General features: G+C 61.1%; 3 protein-coding genes across 3 annotated transcripts; 2 read left to right on the top strand and 1 right to left on the bottom strand.

Annotated features, from left to right (window-relative positions):
• Nucleotides 1-3965: 3965 nt before the first annotated feature.
• PLICBS_007269 (uncharacterized protein) lies at nucleotides 3966-9809 on the top strand (the record flags this gene model as incomplete). The annotated part of the gene is made up of 3 exons (XM_018320699.2): nucleotides 3966-8468; nucleotides 8520-9632; nucleotides 9693-9809. The coding sequence occupies 3 exons, from the start codon at nucleotides 3966-3968 to the stop codon at nucleotides 9807-9809; spliced, it is 5733 nt and encodes a 1910-aa protein (XP_018180596.2).
• A 1265-nt stretch (nucleotides 9810-11074) lies between these two features.
• PLICBS_007268 (uncharacterized protein) lies at nucleotides 11075-13052 on the top strand (the record flags this gene model as incomplete). The annotated part of the gene is made up of 6 exons (XM_018320698.2): nucleotides 11075-11163; nucleotides 11228-11253; nucleotides 11343-11654; nucleotides 11713-11784; nucleotides 11847-12534; nucleotides 12593-13052. 6 exons carry the CDS (start codon nucleotides 11075-11077, stop codon nucleotides 13050-13052), a joined length of 1647 nt encoding a protein of 548 aa, XP_018180595.1.
• Nucleotides 13053-13422: 370 nt separating this feature from the next.
• Nucleotides 13423-13995, bottom strand: PLICBS_007267 (SMK killer toxin resistance protein; the record flags this gene model as incomplete). The annotated part of the gene is made up of 1 exon (XM_018320697.1): nucleotides 13423-13995. The coding sequence occupies one exon, from the start codon at nucleotides 13993-13995 to the stop codon at nucleotides 13423-13425; it is 573 nt and encodes a 190-aa protein (XP_018180594.1).
• Nucleotides 13996-23367: the final 9372 nt, after the last annotated feature.

Here is a 23367-nt window from a genome sequence, read left to right as displayed (position 1 = left end):
GATCCAGAGAGCAGACCAAGGTCGAGTCCAGGGCGCCGGCCAGGCGAGACTCTACATCGCTGCATTGTGGGCCAGTGCCGATGGAGGCAATCTTCTTGCGACGAAGCCGGGAGGTCCCAGGAAGCTGACAGAGCACATGGTCTCTCAGCGTCTGCACCTTTGGATAAAATTGCTTCAAGAGATCCCTGCTGACAGGCGACTCAGCGTGTGGTCGCTGGGCGTGGCGGTTGCGAGACGCGTCGCTGACATCGCGACTGTCGTTGTTATTGTTGTTGTTTGCGGCTTCATGGCGAGCACGCTTTCGCTTCACGCCTCTGCTCATGTTGCCGATGCGAAAGGGATCATGGTTGTGAAGGGTCTCGTGTGCTTCCAGGGAGCAATCCGACTGAACACGGTTTGGGTCGATGTCTCTGGTGACAAACCACTAACACCAGCACAGTTCGCGACAGCAGGCGCGGTGGTGTCGTGCCTGCCCATGCTGCGTCGATAAGGTGTGGCTGAAGCCCAGGCGAAGCCACAAAAACTGGGCTGGGGCTGGGGCTGGGGCAGGGTGCACAGAGGGCGGGCTGGGGCAGAGCGAGATTGAAGAGAGCGAGCAGTCACAAAGCTTGTTCCTGGCCCTGGCGCACCCTGCTGGCTGGCGCTGGGGCGGGCCGTGCTGAGTAAGTTGAGACAGCCAATAATTGCGATCCGGGGCCTGCAACCACTGTATCAGAGCGAGGGCCAGCGCCAGCTTTGCAATTGCCAACTCAGCCAGGCACTCGATGCTGTCAATTCCTCGTCCAGCCGCATCGACGGCGATTGGCCCGGCGCCGCCTCGCTGGGATGGGATGGGATGGGCTGGGATGCCCTCGGGATGGGGGACGTTGCGATCTGCGCCCGGCTGCGCACGCGACCGCCGCCGGTCCCCGGCCCACAAACCGATCAGGGCGGGACGCCAGCTGTCGGCCCAGCGATCACCACCCCTGCCCCAAGGCATAAGGCCGAGGCGGCAGGGCTCGCACGACGGCATGGGGTTGATTGCCGGCAGCGGGAGGCCGTTGAGAGGATGCATCTCTCGCGGCCGTGCTCGGGCAGCGTCAGGTCGGTTCCGAGCGCGCGGCACCGCGAGCCTGGAGCTGCGGGGGTGGGCGGCGTCGCACATGCTCGTACTCTCTACATTCAGCAATGCCCAGGCGGCGAGGTGGAGGGGGGCCGGGCCTCAAGCTGAGAGGAAGCTCGCTCTCCCAGGAACCGAGCCAACACAACGCAACCAGCTTCAAGGTTCAATAATCGAGGGGCGGCCTGCGGCACAGGGGCCGCAATCGCGGAGTGGAGTCGATGGAATCCGTCGTCGGTCGCCGCCCACTTTACACCACCTCCACCAGGCGCGAGAGGCAGAGAGGCAGCGGGTCCCGTGTCACCCTGTCAAGCCTGTTCCCTAGGCTGTCTTGGCTGTGCCACGCCGTCTGCCTCCAAGGTCTTCGGGTGCTCAACGACTTCGTCGGCGCAGCCCAAGCAGCCAACCAACACAGCACAGCGGGCTGAAACTAAGGCGCCCCGGGTACCTGACAGGTGAAGCACGCCAGGAGCAGATTCAGGTGCCTGCGCGACCCGAGCAGCAGCACCCCCGCGCCCGTCTCATTTCCCCGGCCGGTCGAGTCAAGGCGTTTGGGTCGGGGGCTGGAAATTTTTCTTTATTTTTTTTTCTGGATTTCTTTTTGGCCCAGTTCGTCGCCGCTTGCATGTGTCCTGTCGTCGACGCGGATGGCGGGACAGCGGCAGAGATTTCTTTCTCGCCCGCGGTCGCGGGAGAAGCAACGAAGCAACGACCTTCACCGCGGAACATCCGCCGCGCGGGTGTGAGCGGCCTGTGCCGTTGCGCACAAAGAAAGCAATGACGGGACGCTTCAACGACACGTCTGCAAAAGAAAGCGGTCCCCTGGCGGGCTCTGCACATGGTGCTATACTACAAGCGATGTACACCGTACACATGTGCAAGCACGCGCCCCCGGCACTGGCTGCTAAGAATAAGCATAGGCCGTATACGAGGTTGGCGACGCTCTTTGATGAGTGAGGAGGCAAACAACATCTCATGCTGGCCGATGCCCCGTACCTCGTAATCAAGTGAGGGTTTGGCAAGGGTGAGAGGGCCATCTCACAAATCGGACCAGGCTCCGTGTTTGAGGGACCCCTACACCCCCCCTGGCCGCTCCGTCTCTCCCTCGCTCCCTCGCTCGCTGCAGCACTTATCAAGGACATGCATGACTGACGATGTGGCCCAACGCACAGCCAACGCACACGAGGCCAGAAGCGGGCGGGGATGAGGGTGCACGAGAGAGCGTGCGACGGTGGCACCGGGAGCGGAGAGGGATGCGGTTCCTGGTGATTGATAAATTGCACCGTAGCACGAGCAGGAAAAAGGTGGCTTTTACTCGCCAATTCCCGCCTGTCACGACGGCGGGGCCGGCAACAGCAGCGGCTCTGGGGCATGGGACATGAGGTGGACGACGACATGTCGCTCGGGTGGCTTGACGCCTCCTCGATGGACGCCCGGCCGGTGATTTGAGTGAGCTGGATGCCTTCGAAATGGAAGTGGAAGGGGTCGGGGCCGCTGACAGGCCACGGCATCCACCGGGGAGGGAGGGAGGCCCAGCATGGAAGCCAGCAGGCCCGCCACTGCATCCATCCATCCAGCCCAGCGCACGGCTTCCGATGAGCTGTCGCCCTCTCATCGCTGATCAGGCCCGGCGCCGCGCACGGGGGTCCCCTGGCCCTCCTTGCCCCCCTGCCGCTGCCGCTGCCGATGCTTGCAAGCTCCCACCGCGCAACATCAGACCCAAGGTTTGGCCCGAGGGCAAGGGCCAGCCCGCAGCTGCAGTCCGCATTCCGCACTCCGCCTGTATGTATTATGTATACAAATGTACTTTTTGTTCTTTCTTTCTTGTGCGAGGCCCTGCAGGCCCCTGGTGCGAGAATGACGAGGGAGTGGCGGCGGCGGCCGAGGCCACCAGCAGCAGCAAGGTGCTGCTGGCTGGTGAGGCGTGGAACTTGGCAGCTTCCAGGTTGGTCCTGGAGGTCCTCAAGGTCCAGTCGGCAAGCACGCCCATCCTCAGGGACGCCATGCAACGTTGGGACGTTACCGGCTGCGCGCGCCGCCCTGTTAGCGTCCCTCGACGCCCGCCCACCGGCGCGCCGGGCGGCCACTAATAACATAATAAGCACCACCGCAGGCTGGCCGAGTGTTCCAATGTTGCGCCTGGCTGCCGAATAAACTTGGCAGTAGTATAATGCACTCGTAAATTGTCCAACACTAGATACTGCACTGTGCCTTGATATCTGGGCCGTGGCCGAACCCTCCCTCGCCCACGCTCCAGAGGCAAACGCCGTCCCCGTGCTTTTAACTCGCGGGTCCACTCTCGTCCACTGGCACAACTTGCAAGGCCCTTCCATCCCCTCTCTGCCAAAGACACCCATAGCGCAGCACACCACAGCGCAGCACAGCACATTGCAGCACAGGCACAGGCCCCAGGCACAGGCACACCTCGGGCACTAGGGAACCCCCCCCCAAATTCAAGGCGGCGCGGCCACACCCTCCTCCCCTCCCCCCCGTCCGACCCTCCTCCTCTTCCGTCGGGTCCTCTGGAGTTCCTCGTCCTCCTCCACCTCCTCCAACAAACCACAAAGCACCCGCGCGACCTTGGCCTGGCCCGTCTCGCCCAATCCCATCCCGGCTGCCGCAACCTCGTCGTACAACCAGAACCCCTCGAGGCCCCGACTCCAATCATCCGCCCTCGCCCTCTCCCGACCCTCGTCCTGGCTGTCTGCCCGCACCGCCGCTCGCTCTCCTGCATCCGCCAACGCATTAACGCATCCATGCTCGCTGCTGCGGTTGGGGCCCTTGGTCGAGTCCCGCCCCGTCGCGACGCCCGACGACCAGCCTGACGCATGCTCGTCTGGCACCCCGTCGTGGCCAGGTCGTCACCATGGATCCGGACCCGGACGTTGACCTCTTGACCCACGACGGCGCAGTCCACGCCGCTGCCGTCACTGCGGATACTGCAGGTGGTCTTGTCCCTTCGTTTGACGCCCACAGTCACCATCACCACGCCTCTCCTCACCACCACCACCACCACCACCACCACCTCGACACCTTCGATCATCACCACTACGACCACGACCTCGAAGACGAAGCTTACCCCCAAACACATCGCCACGACCTTGGCGTCGCCTACTACGACGACGAGCCGCACGAGTCCCATCATGACACCGACCGTCTGAGCCCCGACCACTTTTACAGGAGTCATTCCCCAGACAGCGATCCTGACGCCATCCCCATGGCCTCGTCCACCGTCGTCCGCCCGTCTCTGCGCTCCAACGGCGACGGCACCACTCCTCGCCATCCACCCATCGCCGCGAATCGTACGCTCCCTCGATCAAACAACGTCCGGTCCGTCTCGAGTCCCGTCGACTCTCGGCAACCCGGTTCGGGCGCTTGGGCAACGCCAAAGGGCAAACCCAGCGTCAAGGACCTGAAGAAGAAGTTTGACCAAAACGGTGGCGTGTCGTCCATACCGCGAGCGCCACTGCGGCCTGGAGCTACACCCCCACATCATGCGGCCTCGGCCAAGTCGAGCGCCGTTGCAGCAGCGTATTCGGACCTGCGGACCGGAACGGGTGCACGAGACCTGTCTACGCAGGACCGAAACGACCATGCAGCAGCGCGGGGCCAACGGTCACGGTTCGTCGTTGAGGACGCCGTCTCTAGCAATTCCCAGTCTTTCGCTAGCCGCATCGGCAAGCCTCGAAGCTTGGCCAACGGCAAGATGCCCGCCTCCAAGTCCATGACACAACTGTCTCATGAAGACCCGCCTCAACAACCTCACATGCTGCAGCAGCCACCGCAGCCACCGTCTCCGCCAGCAAATTCACGGTCACACGCGCTTCTTTTCGGCGAGATCCTCCCAGACGAGCCAGATACATCTGCTCTCGGCTTCGGTATTGATCGAGTACGGCCTCGGAGGACTCCAGATTCGAGGTGCCTGCCCCCGGGCCATCACCGCAGCTTCTCAGATCCTGAACTCGAGCCGCCGTCCCCGAGTACCTGGTATCGCGAAAACGCGACGGAACAAAACAACGTTATAGACGCGTCGCGAGCCCCTCCGGCCGGCCATAACCGGTCGCAAAGCGATGTTGCCGCCTCTCACTCCGATGCCCCTGCCGTCAACCCCCGGCAGCCGCTCACCCAGTCTACCACCGTACCCTCTGGTCTGGGCCAGCCCAGCACCACCTCCAAATTGCCAGTCTCGATTCGAAAAGCAAACAGCCCCTCCCCTTCCAGCCCTGCTTCGACCCGCTCCAGCTCGCCCACCGCGGTGAAGCGCTCACAAGCCACCGCAAGAACTTCTCGCGCCAGCCCTGCCTCTACGTCGTCCCGAGCCATCACCCCAGTCACCCGCGCCAAGACGCCGACGCAAGGTGCCACGGGTCGCAGGCCGCCTCCGCCAAGCCTCGGTGCACCCAGCAGCTCGAGACTACAGGCGTACATAGCAGCTCCCCCGCCAGCGTTGTCCCCACCGCTGCGAAGTTCGCGGCCCCGGCAAACCGTGTCTGTAGCCACAGCTTCAGGCTCTCGGGAGAAGGAAGCGGGCGGAACAAAGACTCGGGATCGCTTTAACCCCAATGGAACGGCAAAAAGCGGTGGCGAGACGGGTAGGCGCCGCAAGATTTCAATTGGGCCTATAGATTTCGAGCAACGGCGGGAACACATCCGACTTGCATATAGCAAGTCGATCCGCGAGAGCCAAGCGCACGAGGCTCGAAGAGAAGCTGCCGAACGGAGGCAAAAAGATATGGAGCGTGCGGCAAAAGCCAAGGCCAAGGCTGAGGTGGCCGCTCGAACGGCGTTGCCGTCAATCATCCAACAACATGGAGGACTAGATCACAGTCCCGAGACTGGATCAGCAGCGCCTCTCACGAAGCAGGCCGCTGGAACTTCTGGCCAGCTGTCTATTCCCCCGCTGGTTGTTTCCACCGCCGAGTCCCTGGAATCGGCTCCCGCCGAGCCTGCAACTCCTGACATTGATTCACCTACACTCGGGGTCCCTGGCAGCTTTCCCTCGCTCAGCCCTCCCCAGCGTACAGAGAAACGACCACTTTCTATTCTATCGGCGACGTCCGAAACAACCGAGTTTGATGGCGAGCCTCAGACTACTCCACCAACTCAAGCGCAGTCCCCGCTGGAGGTTTCTGCTGCGTCTTTGCAACTAGAGCCCGCGGCCCCTCAAGCCCGCGCGGAGTATCATTCTCCCTTTGAGGATGACGCGGATTTCCACGACGCGCCTATGTCCCCGGAGCCGATCGTGTCGGTCGGCGAAACCGTGCCTGTTGCGGCGGAGGAAGACGTCGACCATGTTGTCCCTGGTGCGTTCAGGGATGAGGTCGAAGAGGCTGATCTCACGCTCCACACGCTGCCATCGCATGGTACAATAGTCACGATGGTACCAGCAAGCGATCACGCAGAGGGAACCGACAGCGCGCTTGATACTGTACCCTTTCCCCGGATGGACGTGCAAGACGAATCGGACTGCCATTCCGAGTCGGATGGAGCTCATGGCGTCTACAGCGTTCGTCCCGACGACGATGCGGTGACAGATGCCTGCATCGAGGAAACCGATGACCACGACAGGGCTGCACTACTTCGCCCCGACTTCGGATATGCGGACCAGCTCTCGTCGCATCGCGCGTCCACGTGCGCCTCATCGGAGGCAGACATCGGCCAGTTCGAGGACGATATGTCGTCGAATGAGGTCAATTCATCTAGTTTGACGGTGCCTCAGTCGAGCACGCAACGCGACAGGTTGAGCCAGCAATCCGCGTGGACGGACTACTCCGTTGGCAGCACGGACCCTTCAGATGCCGCAAGATCCACGATGCACAGCCAGGATGAGTCTCCTACTTTTGGTCACGTCACCATCTTCGAATCCATGACGACCGCGCGAGAGAGCCTTTCATCCTATCGCGACACCCAGTATGCGTCGGATATGCGGGATGTCCCTGACTCAACGAGGTCTTCGCTGCATTTCGGTCATCACCAGCTTCCGGAGCTGGACACCGGAGGGGGTTTCTCTATCCCTTACCTGTCCACTACGCCTGACCCGGCCTTGACGTATCTTCCGTCGCCAAACCATGAGCCCCCGGCTGTGCCGAGCTCGGTGCCCGGCTCGGCGCTCGACTCGAGGACGTCGAGCGTCTTCTACGATCAATCGCAGTTTAGCAGCACGCTGGTCAACTCGGAGCGGGAGAGTGACGAGTACCTGGTCCAAACAGAAACCCCGCAATCCATGGACCCTGCAGAACAACTATTTAGCAGCCGCACAACCGCTGAGAGCGACGCCAAGTCTTTGCCCCAAGAACCGGACGAGCCCAGCGGCAAGGAGCGTCACCGGCTTCTTCAACGGCGCAACGTTATCAAGGAGCTGGTCGACACTGAGGCCGTCTTCGTTCGCGACATGAACATTGTGGAAGAGATATACAAGGGCACCGCAGAGGCTTGCCCGAGGCTGGACAGCAAAACTGTCAAGCTCATATTCCGCAACAGCGACGAGATTATTGACTTCCACACGGCTTTTCTCGCGCAGCTCAAGGACGCAGTTTCATCAGTATATGTGCCCAAGAGCGGCCGGACACTAGCGCAGAGGGAAGACTCCAGCATCGTGTCGGACAACAGCCAGGGCAGCTCTGCAGATCCCAGCGACGTCAAGGATCGCGCGACATTACTCGGCTCTGTGTTCCAGGCCAACATGGAGAGAATGAAGGCTGCTCATGAGGGCTTCCTGCGCAACAGCGATCAAGCTGCCAAACGCCTAATACAGATACAACAGGATGCGACCGTCAAAGTGTGGTTGAACGAGTGCAACGAGGTGGCAAAGGATTTGACGGCGGCGTGGGACTTGGATTCGCTCCTCATCAAGCCCATGCAGCGCATCACCAAGTATCCAAACCTCATCATCACGTTGCTGCAGCACACTCCGCAAGACCACCCTGACAGAGACTCACTCATGGCTGCCAAAGACGCGCTTGAAACAGCCATCATTGAGATCAACAAGACCAAGAAGAACTTTGAGCTGGTCGGACAGATCGTTGGCAGGAAGAGGAAGGAGTCAGACGTCAGGGCGGGATTCGCACGAGCCTTCGGCAAACGGGTCGACAAGCTTCAAACGCCAAACAGCCGCGTTCCAGAGGATGCCGATTATGCAAAGCTCAACGAGAGATTTGGCGACGACTACCTACGTCTGCAGGTCGTCCTCCGCGACGTCGAGTTCTACACGAGGCAGGTGTCGGCGTACGTGCACGAGTTCCTTCAGTACATGTCGTCGATCGAGCTCGTCATGCGACTGCAGCCCGGCAGCTATCCTGAGCTCGAGAGCAAATGGGTGCAATTCAACATCTCGGTGCGCGACTTGGAGAAGGTCGCTCTGGAAGAACACGTGAGTGACTATTACTGCAGAGTCGAAACCATTCTTTGCTAACTGCCGCAGCTGGCCCAAGTTCGCAAGCATGTGATTGAGCCTTTTGAGCACGTCATCAAGGCCTATGGCAACCCGTCGTTGGCCATGAAGAAGCGCCAGAAACGCCGTCTAGACTACGAGCGCTCCGAATTGCTGAAGCGGGCAGGCAAATCGGTCGACCCCAAGCTGAGGGAGCTCGTGGAGCAGTATGAGGCTCTCAATGACACACTCAAGAAGGAGCTGCCAATGCTCTCGTCTCTCACTGAGCGGGTCGGTAACATATGCCTTGGAAACTTCGTCAACATCCAGGCCAGCTGGTACGGAACGTGGAAGGACAAGATGAAGACGGTGCTGGGCGACAGCCCTGAGATGCCCGAGCTCGACGAGGTCGTTGCGACTTTCCAACGCGACTTTCCCTATGCTCACGAGCAGGTGATGAGCATTGGCATCCTGAACCCCGCAAGATGGGGCACCTGGGCGAGAAACTCGCAGTCGACGACGACAAGCCTGGATGACTCGACGCTCAGGTCACGGTCCCGACCCTCGGACGTCGAGGCCCGCGACCGGGAGCTCTCGATGATTAGTGACACGGCACCTAGCCTGCCGCCGACCGACCTCGGCCGGCGCCGCAGCGGGTCCTTGACGGGCAGCACAGGCCTTGGCAACGGCTCGGCGCCAAATCCGCACCAGTATTACTACCGAGACTACTACTCGGGTCTTCAGTCTCAACAAGGAAACTTCGCTTCGCCGAGGTCTCCAGAGTTGGCGGGCAGCTCGCGGTCGGCAGGAGGAACGGGGGCGACGTCGACGCGACCAAGCACTGGTCGTAGTTTCGACTCGGCGGGCGTGCAGAGGCAAAGCTTGGAGTCGAGCCAGGCGCACCGACGGGACTCGGCGACGACGTACAACTCGAGCCACCAACCACAGGAGAGCCGGAGGTTCTCCAACCTGTTCCACTCGGCTCTGCCGCTGCCGGACGGGGCTGAGGAGAGCCAAAGGTCGTCGCGGGCGTCTTCGCGCGAAAGGAGGCGGGCCTCGGACGGCTACAACATCCTGTGGCTGGCGGCATCGCTCTTCGAGTTCAACATTGCAACAACCAAGCACGAGGCGGGATATCCCTACCTGACATATCAGGCAGGCGAGGTGAGTGGCCAGCGGAGCAAGTCTAGTTTGGCGGTGGGTGCATGATACTGACGACGACAGATATTCGATGTGATTGCCGAGAAGGGCGAGCTCTGGCTAGCAAAGAACCAGGACGACCCGGTGGACCAAGTGGGATGGATTTGGTCCAAACACTTTGCAAAGCTAGCCGACTCATGACAGCGCGACTTGAACTTAACGACGGGCGTTGGCGCTTGGGCGGGAAAAACTACCACAAAGACAAAGACAGAGGGACCCAGCGGGTCACGCATCATACAGAGATGTTTGTACAAACAGCGGGGGGCACGGCGTTGAAATCGCAATCGGTGGGCTTTTCAAACCCCATTTGGCTTCTGCCCGGGAGGCATGGCGGACTGGCGGGCGAGCGACAAGTGCTTTGGGCCGCATGGTTTCGTTGACGGTGCGTCGCAGGAGGACTCTTGGCAACTTTTCAATGCGCTCGACCCGGGTGTTGTCTCTCCACAACGTCGAGATGCAACCCGGGTCTGGTGAATTGGGCACGGGGCCGACGACATGAGGAACGGGGTTCCTGGCGTTGACGATAGCAGGCGATGGCGAGACCCCACGGCCGCGGCATGTACGAGAGAAGACGCTAGCCAGGTTCTTGCCCTTTATTTTCCTCGTTTTCAAGATACCACAAGTTTTGTACAGCAGCAGAGCACTGGTTGACGGGAGGTGTTGCAATATGACGGTGCGATGAAGTGTAAACAAGCCACCTTACTCTGCTCTCTAGCTGTTACCGAGCATGAGTCGGTCCTGCCCAGTATTACTCTGCACAATCACGGATAGGTGGGTGCCATGCTTTGAGTGGCGCGCAGCCGTCCACAGGCGGGCGTGTTTGACAGCGGCGGGGGAGCGGAGAGATCCACTGCGGCTCGCTCCCAGTACAGAGCCACCTAGGTTTAGTGCGTATGGCCTGCGACTTACAGGGGACCCAAGGGGGAGCCGCACCCCCCATCTCCCCAAGGGCCCATCCATAGGGACCCCAAAAGCGACAGGACCCACCATAGCTGCGTGCCCTCGTAACATTGCATGTCGTCCGAGACATTGCATCCCATCACCGTCAATTAAACATCTTGCCGTCGTAAGGAGGCCCCTCCGAAGTCGTCAGATTGCATCCTCCACCTTCAATTGCTGCCCCTCTGCACTCCTGAAGCAGCTGGAAAGCGAACAGGCGGCCAGCAGGCATCGGCCTTCCTCGAGCCCGCCTCCCTCGAACGCTCCAACGTTGCGAATTAGACTCTCGACACCTCAGCTCCCTCCCAGCTCAGCTCGGCTCAGCTCTACCCTCACGACTCGACTGCTCGTGCCCCGAGGCCTTTCCTCGCCGAGATACCGCGCCCGATCGACACATACATACATCAATCGGCTCGAGTGGTACGAGTGAATCGCAGCCGGCCTGCCCTCTGGGCTTCTCCCTCGGCATGGCGACCCTCGTGGGGTCGGCGTCCATCAAGGGCAGCACCGAGACGGTGCGCATGGTGCTGCTGACCTTTGCGACGATTGGCATTACGTGCGTTTCCCAGCTGACGAGAATGTGGCACGTTCGAACACTGACCGCGACGGGGTGCGCACAGCTTCACATGGGGCATTGAGATGACGTGTACGTGGGACCTGCCTCGGGGGACTGGGTGCCCCGAGCCCAAGAATATGTGTGCGGATGGCTGACTGAAAGAACGACGCCGCCTGCAGACTGCACGCCGTATCTCTTGAACCTCGGGCTGACCAAGAGCAACACGTCGCTGATATGGATCGCCGGTCCGCTGTCGGGCCTCGTGGTCCAGCCCATCGCGGGTGTCATCGCCGACGAGAACACGTCCAAATGGGGCCGCAGGAGGCCGCTCATGGTTGCCAGCGCCGTCATCGTCGCGGCGAGCCTCTTGGTGCTGGGCTTCACGCGCGAGATTGTGGCACTCGTCGTTGCCGACGGCGAGAGCGCGACTAGGCCAACTATATTCCTGGCGGTGGTGGCCATTTACGTTGTCGATTTTGCCATCAACGTCGGTATGTCGAGCCCTCGCAACAGGGTGGCAGTCTGTCTCGTGCTAACTGAGTCCCCCAGTCATGTCGTGCTCCAGGAGCCTCATTGTCGATACGCTTCCGCTCGAGATGCAGCAGACTGGCGCGGCGTGGGGTACGTGCAGCATCATGCCTCCGTGTCATTGTGTGTATTGTATTGATTGACGTTTCATCCAGCCAGTCGCATGTCTTCCATCGGCCATATGATCGGCTACGCAGCCGGATCCATCGACCTCCTCCAGATTCTGGGCACCACCCTGGGCGACTCCCAGTTCCAGCAGCTCACCGTCATCGCCGCCATCGCGATCCTCGGCTCCACGGCCGTCACCTGCTGGGCTGTCACAGAAAAGGTGCTAGTTATGCCAAAGGGCGCCGAACAGTCTAAGAGCATCGTACAGGTGCTTCGCCAGATCCTGTCCACGGTGCGCCATCTCCCGCCGCGCGTGCGGGCCATCTGCTGGGCCCAGTTCTGGTCCTGGATCGGCTGGTTCCCCTTCCTCTTCTACAACACGACTTGGCTCGGCGAGACGTACTTTCGCTACGACGCGCCGCCCGAGGCCCGGCAGTCCAAGGACGCACTCGGCGACATGGGCCGCATCGGCAGCGCCTCACTCTTCGTGTACTCGTGCATCACCTTTGCGGGCGCCTTCGTCCTGCCCCTGCTGGTCAGGTCCCCCGACGAAGGAGGCTTCACCCAGCGCCCGCCGCGGGCGATTGCCGGGTTCGTCAAGAAGCTCAACGAGAAGAAGCCCGATCTCCTGACGACGTGGATATGCGGACACTTGCTGTTCGCCGCCGCCATGTCGCTTGCGCCGTTTGCGAGGAGCTTCCGATTTGCAACGTTTCTGGTGTGCCTATGCGGATTGTAAGTTGCGAACTCCCTTCTCCTGGCATGTCAAAGCTAATCTGCGGCGTTCCCGAAGGCCATGGACTATCGCCATGTGGGCACCATCGGCCCTCCTCGGCGTCGAAGTCAACCGGCTCAGCGGCGGGGGCGAAGGCGGCTCCGCATACCGTCGTCTGTCCGACGAACCGGGCATCGAGCTTCCCGAGGTCGGCGTGGGTGCGAGCGACGCCACGGTGTATCTGGAGGACCCGATGGCCGGCACCGACGCCGAGGTCGCGTCTACGGCGGAGCTGTCGGGCATCTACTTTGGCATCCTCAACATCTACACGACCCTGCCGCAATTCTGCGGCACCTTTATCGCGACCATTGTGTTCTCGCTGCTGGAGCCCGGCAAGAGCCCCGAGCTTTCGGGCGACGGTTCCGCAGACAAAGGCACCGAGACGAGCGGTCCCAACGCCATCGCCGTGTGTCTGTTCATCGGCGCGATGAGCACCGTAGTGGCGGCGTTTGCCACCCACAAGCTGAGGTATATATGAAGGGGTCTGTACGCCTTGTGGCTTAGATTGTGCGCATATGGGTAATTTCGGTCTAGAGCAGGGTCGGGCAAGGGGGCGTTTAGGATCTTGGGATAATTCGCGGATAGGACGGCCTCGGCTGTGTATGCATCTTGGATAAAGGGGTATGTAAACGAGACGGACAGTCTCCTGATATCATAATAATACTGAGCGCTGCTTGGCTCGCGCCTTTGACAGCCATATGCAGACGCGGCATGGCCTGCCCCAACGCTTTAACCGTGGGAGCGCAAACCAAGTGTCCAACGGCATCTTGGCGCTTCGCCATTCCGTGTGCCACGGTTCCACAACAGCCTCTCTCTGCTCGGCGTGCGTACTCGCGGTTCCTCCGTCTTTACTCGTCCTGGCTCTTGCCCTCGCGCTCGCTTCCAGACACCTTCTCCCACTCGTCCTCGGTGCTCACGCTCGACTGCGTCCCCGACGGCGACACGCCCGCCGTCCTGCCACCGGGCGCGGTCCTCTGCCTCAGCTCACCCGCGCCGGCCTGCTGCTGCTGCTGGAGGTCCCTCTTGGCGGCGGCCGTCGCGCCCCTCGTGCGCGCCCTCCCCGTCTCGACCTCCGTATCACTACTATCATCCACGCCGCCGCCGCCTCGCCGCCGCTTATCCTTGCGCTCGTCGTCGTCATCGTCCGCATCCTGCGCATCCCGCTCCTGCTGCGCCTGCTCGTCGCGGCGCTTCTGCTCCCTCTGGGCGACGGCGAGCTCGGCGGCGAACCAGTTGACGGCCCACCAGAGCCCCGCGCAGAGGACGGACAGGACGACGCAGTGCAGGCTGCCGGTGAGGTAGAGCATGCCGGCGAGGACGAGCTGCAGGGCGGCGAAGGAGGCGTTTGCGGCGCGGAGGAGGGGGGGCGTGGGGCCCGGGGTGAAGATGGACTCCCAGAGGTCGGTGAGGAAGGACGCCATGGCTGCGTGCGGTCGTGCGTGTGTTGGTGCTCTGCTTTGCTTTGCGTGCGCGAGGTGTGGCTGATGTAGTCGAGGGGGTGTTGTCGGTCCTGTTCGTCTTCTCCTGGCTCTTCTTATTGCTGTATCTACCGCCGGCGTGAATGGCTCTGCTCGCGGCGCGTGGGGCGGATGCGCGTGTATGTATGTATGTACGTAGGATGTTGAAAAGACGCGCGCGGTGATGGGAGATCGCGCCTTGTTCGACTGGCTGGACTCTGCTCGGGTCGGTGGCGGGGAGGGGGGAGGGGGGATAAGAGCGCGCAGCGAGCAAAAGAAGACAGATAGTAGATGTCTGCGACGACGACGACGACGACGACGATGACGGGCGCGTCGCGCTGGCCAGACGACGTTTCGGTTCGTTTCGTACAGCTGCTGCGCCAGGAAGGGAAAAGTGGTCGGCCTTTCCAAAGGGGCCGGGGCGGCGGCGGGCTGGTCAGGCGGAGCAGGAGCTCTGGTGTCGTTAGCGCGCTCTCTCTCTCTCTCTGGCTGAGGTGGGTGCCTGGTGCTGGGCTGGTAAGGTGGACAACGGCCCACCACGTCATCAGCGTTCAGCCATCAGCCGGCGCGGGCCGCGACTGCCGCAGCCTGAACCCCCCGCCCTCCGTGAGCAGAACGACGACGGCGAAGGAGACACGGTGGAAGCCACGCTGGCCTGCCCGGGCAATGCAGGGTTCGACGGTGAGTCAACGAGCTGCCTGGCATCCTCGGCCCGTGTAAAGGACACGTTTTGTTTTGGCATTATTATTCCTTGATCTTGTTGCGGAGCGAATACGTGGAACAAACGCGCGATGAGGTTCCTGGACAACTCTCAGCAGATGGTCAGCCGCAGGGTAGGCAGGTTTGAGCCGGCGACAACACAGGCCAACCTCGTGGACCTTTGCACCGCGTAGTCACGAGCGTCTCTTATAGACGCTGGATTTCACAGAGGAGAACATGTCAAGCTTCCGGGTGTGCAGTGGAGTGTCCGCTCTCCGACCTTGTGGCTGGCGGCGCGCGGCATCGCGAGTGGGCTTGAGGTCGTGAGCCGGCAAGGCATGGGCAGAACGACTGGTTATGTGCACATAGAGCACAACAATTTGGCGATGGGGAAACAACGAACCCACCGAGGGCTCGACGCGCCCCTCGCTTCAAACCGGGCGACTTGCGAGCTTGCTCTATAGCGCTGGCTTCGGCGTAGGTCGACGCAGTCTGGCTTGCAAGAGGCGCGGAGTCCGCACTGGACTGAAACTCATCAGAGTCATCCGGAAGCCGAGCTATGAGCTCCTTAAGTGCATACTTGGACCATGTGCCCAGAGAAGGCTTTCCTCTGCCCTCGCACCCGACGCTTCGCTTCGTCGGCCATGTACTCGCCCTCGCCTTGAAGGAAACGGGTATCCCAGTGGCCACCAGGCTGATCATGCTTGTCTCAAGCACCTGTACGGCTGCACTGTATATGCAACAGGTTCGGGGCCAAACTCCGTGGCAGATTGCGGCCTTCAGGGATCCCTCAGATGATGGACTTTTCGCAAGCAGCGCTCGCATGAATCAAGGCTATCAGAACCCGGGCCTTGGGCAGCAAACGTTGCCAGTGCTTGTCAGCAAGATGTCTGTGTAGCCTGCGACGAGGGAGCCACGGAAAGTGGTACCAAGCAAGAGGGCCACTGTGTATTTGACCTCCCGTCATGTGCTCGCCTGGCGCGCTGATATAATGTAGTTGCACCATGGTCGCGTCCTTGGTAGACAGCGAACATACGCTCTAGACATTGAGTCTGTTTTCACGGCAACCGGCCCATCTTCTCTCGTAGCCCGTCTCTGCCGTGACCTGCGCGCTGTTCTGGAGAAAAAGGGAAGTCGTCTGAAGTGGCCGTGATAGACTGTGAAGCCCTCTCGGAATAGTGAAGGCATCGTCTTGCCGGACGGGCCGTCATCGCGAGCATCGACGTCGTCTAGAACACATGTTATCAAGCGGACACTATGGGCGGGACAAGTGACAGCACACATACTTGGGCGTCCTTCTGAAGCCTCACGGCCGTCACAACGGCTACCGGACCGCGCGACGAGTGGCGACTCGGACCTGCGCCTGGGAAGAGATCCCGCTCCCCCTCGTGGCTGCCATGTGAATGTGCGTCTGCACTCTGCACATGGCTGCCCAGACCAAGCCATCCGTTCCATCGCCATGTGCGCGTTGCAGCAATGCCGGGGGGGGGGGGGGGGGGGGGGGGGGGGGCGTGCGTTCGACAACTCGCTTCTCCCCACTGCAAGCATCGCCACATCGCCCCGTGACGAGGTCCAGAAGTAGCAGCACGAGTTAGTCAGTGCTGATACATGCGTCTCGCGGGTCGCAGCGTGCCATCACCTCCGTCCCGCCATGGAGAGGCAGCGGGTCCTCGAAGCAGGCGGTGCGCCTTCGAGGCAGCATCGCCGACCAGTCTCACTGCCGATCCGCACTGCTCTACGCAGACGAGCCGCATGCTTTTCGAGGCAAGGGAACCTTGCGCCCACGCGCGGGCCATGTGTGCTATTTTCCGTTGCGTGCCATGTGTCTGTCTGTCCTTTGCCGGAGAAGACGCTGTTGGGGAACCGCCCCCCCCCCCCCCCCCCTCCTCCGTGCATCAGCTCAGCTTGGGGGCAGGGTGAGATTCTAGCGCCTATGCGGGAGCCAAGAGCCCCGTGCCGTGAGAGCGCATGCCCGCCTTGGTTGACGCTCGGCAGACTTCTCAGCTTCACTGCGGCCGCGTCCGAAACCTGTTCCCTCTCACGCTGCATCAGGGGTTGCTGCTGGCCACCCGTGGAACGGCTTGCCATGTCTGCTCTCTCACCGGCCAGGGGGCCAACTTGAGGTCCCCGGGCCGTTTCGTTTCGGACCATGGCCAGCAACAGCATTCGAATCAAGGCGGTACTGGTACGGGGATCGAAGGACCAAGAAGCGGCACGGCCTAGGATGTCGTGAGATGCAGCCGCAGGGCCCAACCGTCTGCATCGTGCCGCATCGAGTGGCTCAGCATTCTCCGCTGCGAGACGATGGCGACGCGAACAGGTCATCTTGCGATTCACTGGAGGAGGTTCGCCCTATGTCTATGCAGCGCGATACGGCGCGGCATTCATCAATGCACAGCGTAGCTTTTAGCCAAGTTTCATATCAGTCGGGACCTGGCTCACCAACCAACCCCAACACGCCCCAGAGATGCGTCACTTTCGTCAATCCCGTGCGACCGTTGATGCCCAAGATAGTCACACGCACTCTGGCCAGTCAGGAAAATCTCTGGTGATACCTGAACAGGTCGCTGGCGTCCAGGTCATGCGTTCAAGTTGCCGACCCCTGACGGCTGAGCCAAGGTCTTGTAGTCTGTACCAACCAGCCAGGGCTGGCCGACTGTCGGTTGCTCTCCAAAGTACGATGAAGCGTCGATACGAGTGCTAATCCATACGAGTCAGTGCGTTAGGCCACAGTTAATAGGGCGGATCAGTTGAGCCTTCACTGTCTAGCCATGCGTCAAGTCTGCCTCACCTTTCCATAGTTCTTCGCTATGCCGAGCACGAGCCCTGAGAATGGCCGGAGACATTACTCCGCGGAGCCGGTGCATATAACCTCAACCCCTCTTCGTTTTCACCACCTTCGCGGAGTGATGGTGCCTGCCCTACAGACTGGACGCCCTCGCATTTGAGCGTCTCACAACACAATACACCTCGCTCTGGCTACGCTTCATAGGCACTTCAAGGGACCAGGGCCGCTCGGCTCTTTCAACCGATTCCACGTTGCGCACATTCCAGGCCCCTCAAAGCCGCGTTCGAGGCACCGCCGATGTGAAGGAGCCGTGGGTCCACGATACCCAAGTCCGAAAGTCGAGCTTGCCGAAGTCTGATGCCGGAGCTGTGCTGCCTTGACGTTAACCATGTGATTCCCGCTTGGGAAGCTTCCGAGGCGACTTGGATAGCTCACGCGGAGTGTGGGAAGTTGGGGGCGAGATTCTCTAGCTACAGGCTGGATGGTTGGGTAGCGGTGTGGCAAGCGAGCCAACGTATCGTCCGGTCAGGACACCACGGCGATAGTGGGAGGATTGGCATCCCTGGTAAACACCTCGAAGACAGACGAAGCAAAGCCACGGGGAGGAGTTTTCGCACGTGCGCGAAGAGCGGAAGCGCTGAGGCAAACTGAATCGGCCTCCGGCCTCGTGACTCTGTACGGAGCCTGTTGCCACCAGGACGTCATTTGCCGTTCAAGGTGATTTGGGCAACACCTTGACACATCCACATTGCCTCTCAAGGCAATGCCGTGACTAGAACCTCAAGCCGCTCTGACTAATGCGTTGATCATGGGCTTCTGTTGTTGGAAGTGGTCAGCCACGGGAATTCGAAAGGCACTGGGTTGTTTGAATGTGTCGCAGGGAGGCCACTGCCATCGCCCACTGCCATCATCTCGTTTCCATCGATCGGCAGGTTGCTGACTTCTCGCAGATCTAAACAGTCCATGCCTGCTCTGCAAGTTCTCGGCACTGTGAGCACGTCAGCACCAACATAGAAACACCTCATTTCGCGGGTACGCCTTCCACGTACCTTTGCTCCAGCCATTTAAAGCAGGTGGCCCCCACAGCAAAGACATGGAACGCTTCTTAGTTCACTTGGGCAGAGAGAAGAGAACAATTCGACGCTCGGTATTGGCGCAAACATTCGCAGCAGGTCAGGCGGGACGCCAGGCTTGGTTTGCGCGCGAAGTTCGAGTGGCAGAGCTTGTCCAAAAGCCTCACCTGGGGTGTACTTGCACATCCATGGAGGGAGTGGGCCCGACCACCGCCCATTTGCGACGTCGAGTGGATGCTCTACACGAGCAAAGTACTTCGCACATCTCCTACTCCGTACAGGGGGGATCAAAGCCAGAGAAGAGCCAGGTCCCGGGCTCGGGCACTCGGAGCCGAAGCGTGGCATCGACCAAGAGCCACAGCTCACGCTAAGCGTAATCTGCCATCGGTGGGCGTCAGGCAAGCCATCAGGCAAGCACTGCAGGTTGCTGGGGCGTGTGGGGGTTGCTTGAAGTCGTCTCAGGCCAAGCAGCTTGAGAACCTTCGCGTCTCTTGGCACGTTCGAATCCGGCAGTGATGTGTTTCGGCCTTGCTGGCGCCGCCGGGCATCTAGGCGTGTCGTCACCCGCCGTGGGGTGGCGCGGGCTGGCGCGGGCTGGGCTAATTAGTCTCCCAAAATCCGCGGCGGGGTGGGCCAGAACGAATCTGCTCTGCCATGTCTGCTTACCTGGACCCGGAGAGCGTAGGGCAGACAGCTTGAGTGGGGGTTCCGTCCGTAGGGCTACGCTAGAATCGGTGTCCTGGCGAAGGATCTTCAGGATTCAGCGCTCCCGCTTGTCTAGTGCAGCGTTGGAAGGGTTTACTCCAGCGTAAACACTGTCAGCCAGCCGCGGGGTATCGTGGAAGACGGGGTCTGTGACGGGGACACAGCAAGTGCCGCGCGGCTACCCGGGGGTGTTTAAAGCTCGTACACCGCAAGAGAGCGACGCCATCATAGGGCTCGACGAAGAAGCAGCAGAGTGCCTGGCCGCTGAAAGTCGACATCAAGGGCCACCGAGCTGGGCTGAACATGCCTCAGGCTCTCGAACCCGACTCTTATCCGCGCTTGGCCGCCGAACGCTCTCGAAAGCGTGCCGACATGTACAACAGGCGAGCACACGTGACGACGGCCATCGAGCCGTTGACGGTACGGCCTCGCTGAACTTCCGAGCGTGGGCTGCGGGGGATCTGGAGGCGTATCTGACTGTCCGCCTTGCCTCTTGTGACCCGCTGGCTGGAACGGGGGATGCGCCTTGCATCAGTGTCTGAAGCCTGGTCAGCAGCGCTAACAGTCGAATCGTCCGTTTTGACTCGTGTCGTCTTGTGTCGAGGCATGTTCATCGTTACTGGAATCCACCCCGGTTGTACTCCATGAATCGCTGGATATATCTTCGAGGCACTATGCGAAAGCTCCTGGCGAGGTACGGAACAGCCACCACACTGCGTCAAACGACATGCTACCCTTGTTCCGTATGCCATCGCCAATCCCGCAGTCCATTGCATTGTTGACCATTGGCAGATGGATGGGCATGCTGGGGTTGAAACTAGATCCAAGCATATACAGCAGCCTTATTGACAGGCGTCGCGTTGTGGCTTGGGCCCAGGCGACGGCGTAGTCTGGTGGAGGACAGCCCCGAGTCGACCAGGAGTCCCTGGTCAAGGGGGTCTCGCAGCGTGAACTGCGCCGCGAGCGATAGCCGGGCAAGCGACGTGGATGGACTTGGTATCTTCCGATTGGGGCTGTCGTCCGGCGCCATCCCCCTAGGGCTGTTGATCCACGCCAATGACCTTTTGTTGGCCTTCTCTCTGCGTCCTGGCAGCCCAGGCCCCCACCGGCCGCCGCCATGCCTGGACAAATCTCTGCCGCGTTTGCTTCGATTGCGTGCCTGGATTGGATCAATTAGACGCCGTCTCCCGCGCTGCTCGCACAGTCTTGAGCTGCTTTGCCTGAGTGATGGCGCACATTCGAGCATGACACGCATTGCTCTCATGCCCACCTGCTGGTGGCGTTTTGACTGCCCGCCGTTGCTCTTCACCAACTCCCGTACCTGCATGCAGCGGCCAACCCCACGACAACTTGTCTTGCCTGGAACGCCCCACGGGCCGCGAGGCAATAGTCAGGCGGGTCGAGGAGAATCTTCAACAGCCGAGCGACTCATCAGCAAAGTCCCGAAGCTGGGGCCGAGCGCTGTTGCAGGATGTGGACCATTTCGCTTCCAACAACATGGTGCCGCCAACCCGCCGGTGTCGCCGGTGTCGCCGGTGTGGCAGCCCATGGTAGGCCGTGGCTGCGCGGAGGCGATTATCTATCGGTATCCCAGTTGTGATTCACCATGCATGAGCCGGGCCGGACTCGGTGCCGTTGGTGCGAAGCAGACGAGCCAGGACTGAATACACATAAGAGGAGGCTGCAGGGTCGAAACGCGTGATTGGTGCCTGTCAAGGAAGAGTGAGGTCAGAGAAGCGGTTGGACCGTCAATCGCGTGCATGTCAAGACGGCGGGTGCGGGGTTTGTTGGTGATATGGACGACACGACACGGCACACATCAACGGGCAGGGAGTGCTTGATGGGTGCAGGGGAGGGGGGGAAGGGGAGGGGGATACTTCGCACGAAGTAGGGAGGGGGAGGCATATGCGGATGGGGAGGAAGACGCAGCGAAGCGGCAGGTCGCGCTTTCCCGCATGAGCCAACAACGGCAGGGAGGAGGCAGGCGCAACCGCCACACAGGTTTCCACGGACATGTTTCCCCATCCGCTTGTATTGCAGCCCCCGACCGGACGCCTGAATCTGCCATCACCTGCAGACGTCCGGGGCCTCAGAAACCCTGACCTGACTGGAGTTTTCTCGTTGAAACGCATGCGGCGCTCCTCGCCTCACGTCGCAGCGCACCTCAGACCTCGTCTCGCCAGGCTGGACGCAAATGCGCGGCCGTTGAGTAAGCGGCCCGGGCTGCTACAGCCGGCCAAGCCAACGGGCACGCGAGCTCTCGGATACGCCGACTCTTTCTTCCTGGTCTTCAAACGCCCGCGGCTGCACAGGTTCCACAATTGCTCTCCCTGTGTCACCATGAGACCACCGACTCGGAGGAGAGCGTGTCCTCGCGACGCGATGCCACCCACCTTGGTTGCTGCAGGCCACCATATGCTGGACCGTGGTGGGGAACTTGCCACGAGGTCAGTATGTATCTGGAAACGAACGACAGCGCATCCGTTCCTCGCTCAACGATGGCACCCTCTGGCATGGTTCCTGGACAGGCTGCCCGCCAACCTGGTCTCGTTCTGACCCTGTCCCTGCTCCGGGCAAATGGCCGCCTGACTCTTGCTCTCAACTCGGGCTGCCAAACCCCACACTCTTCGGGCCCGGCTTCAGGGACCAGTAGCGAAGACGCGCCGCAGCATTACGACGACTAGATTCGCGTACCGGTCCGCTGTGGTACTAGGCGCGGGGCCGGAAGTGCACAGATCGCACGAGGGGCCATTCGGAGCGTGGTGAAGAATACCGCACCGGCCGGCAACGGCGTGGTCAACATGGCCTGTCTGCGGTCCGTGTGGCTGGTCTCCCACGACACTGCCAAACCGAACGGCATGCGGCGTCATTGTTGGCAGACGCACATGGTCTCGTCACCGGGCTGCCTTTCCACAGCGACTTGACGAATTGTTTGATGTGGTAGCAACGCCCCCCCCGCCCAGCAAGTCTACCCAACAGTGCGATCACTGTCGCCGTCCCCTCGACCTCGCAGAGATGGTGGAACGCCAGCCGTGGCCACTGGCAAGGAGGAAGCAGGAACACCACCACTACGAGCAGCAGCAACAGCGGCGGCGGCAGCACCCCGTCGTCATCCCCCCCCAAAGAGAGGCGCTAATCAGACTCCAGGCGACAGGGATACGAATCCTCTGTTCGTGACAAGCAGTATTGTGCACGTTTCGGGTGCCAGTCCAGAAGCACGACGACCGGCTGTGGCAGTCAGGACAGCCTGCCATGTGCAAAGAGATTGTCCCAGGCACGGTTGCCAAACACCAATATTCCCAAAACTTGCGATGGACGGAAAACCCGTTGCCAAAAAAGCTACGACGACAGCACGAGGGCGTTGCCGAAGCTCCCCGATGTCGTTCGCATCCACACCCACACGCCCTGGTGCCCGACCGCAAAGAAACTCAAATAGACGTGGCCACACGAGGGCGACAGTGGAGAGCACAAAGAGTGAGGTAAGGCGAGCTGACCGATTTTCAGTGGCTCAGCTCACTCCCCAGCTTGGAATTGGCAAGTGGCCCCAGGTGTGGCCACCACATTAGCCTCCCGCGGAGGCGCCGACTAGCCCAGCCTTGGTTTGAAGTCGACCTTTCGGCTCTCGTCGTCTCACGCACCTCGGGGCCGCGATGAATGTCGCACCCCCAGTCCTGGCTTTACTGCACACACCCACCCTACTTGGGCCTTGGTGCTCGACTCACCACTCAGCGAGCTCAGGCTTCTGCTGTGCCTCTTCGTCTTCCCCTAGTCGAGCCGGACGGCGCCGTGGGTCTCCTGGGTTTTCCTGGAGCACCATGCCCTTGGCACCGCCCTTGTCGCCAGAAGCGCGACCCATGATGGGCCGGAAATGCTGGAGCCTGGAGCCTGGAGCCTATCGATCCCTCCCCCCGGCCGCGCCATCGTGGACGTCGTCCAGACAGGACAGGCAGGCCGAAGTGTCAAGCGACATGTGCTAGCCGCTTCTGCTCCCTGCGGTAGCGCGCTGATGATTTCCCGGAAGACGACAAGGACGGTACAACGGGCCCAGGGCTCTGGGTTCCGGCGACCCTC

This window comes from Purpureocillium lilacinum (assembly GCF_023168085.1).
Source record: "Purpureocillium lilacinum CBS 284.36 DNA, scaffold_5, whole genome shotgun sequence".
NCBI lineage: Eukaryota > Fungi > Ascomycota > Sordariomycetes > Hypocreales > Ophiocordycipitaceae > Purpureocillium > Purpureocillium lilacinum.
This window is presented reverse-complemented; position numbering and strand designations above follow the sequence as displayed.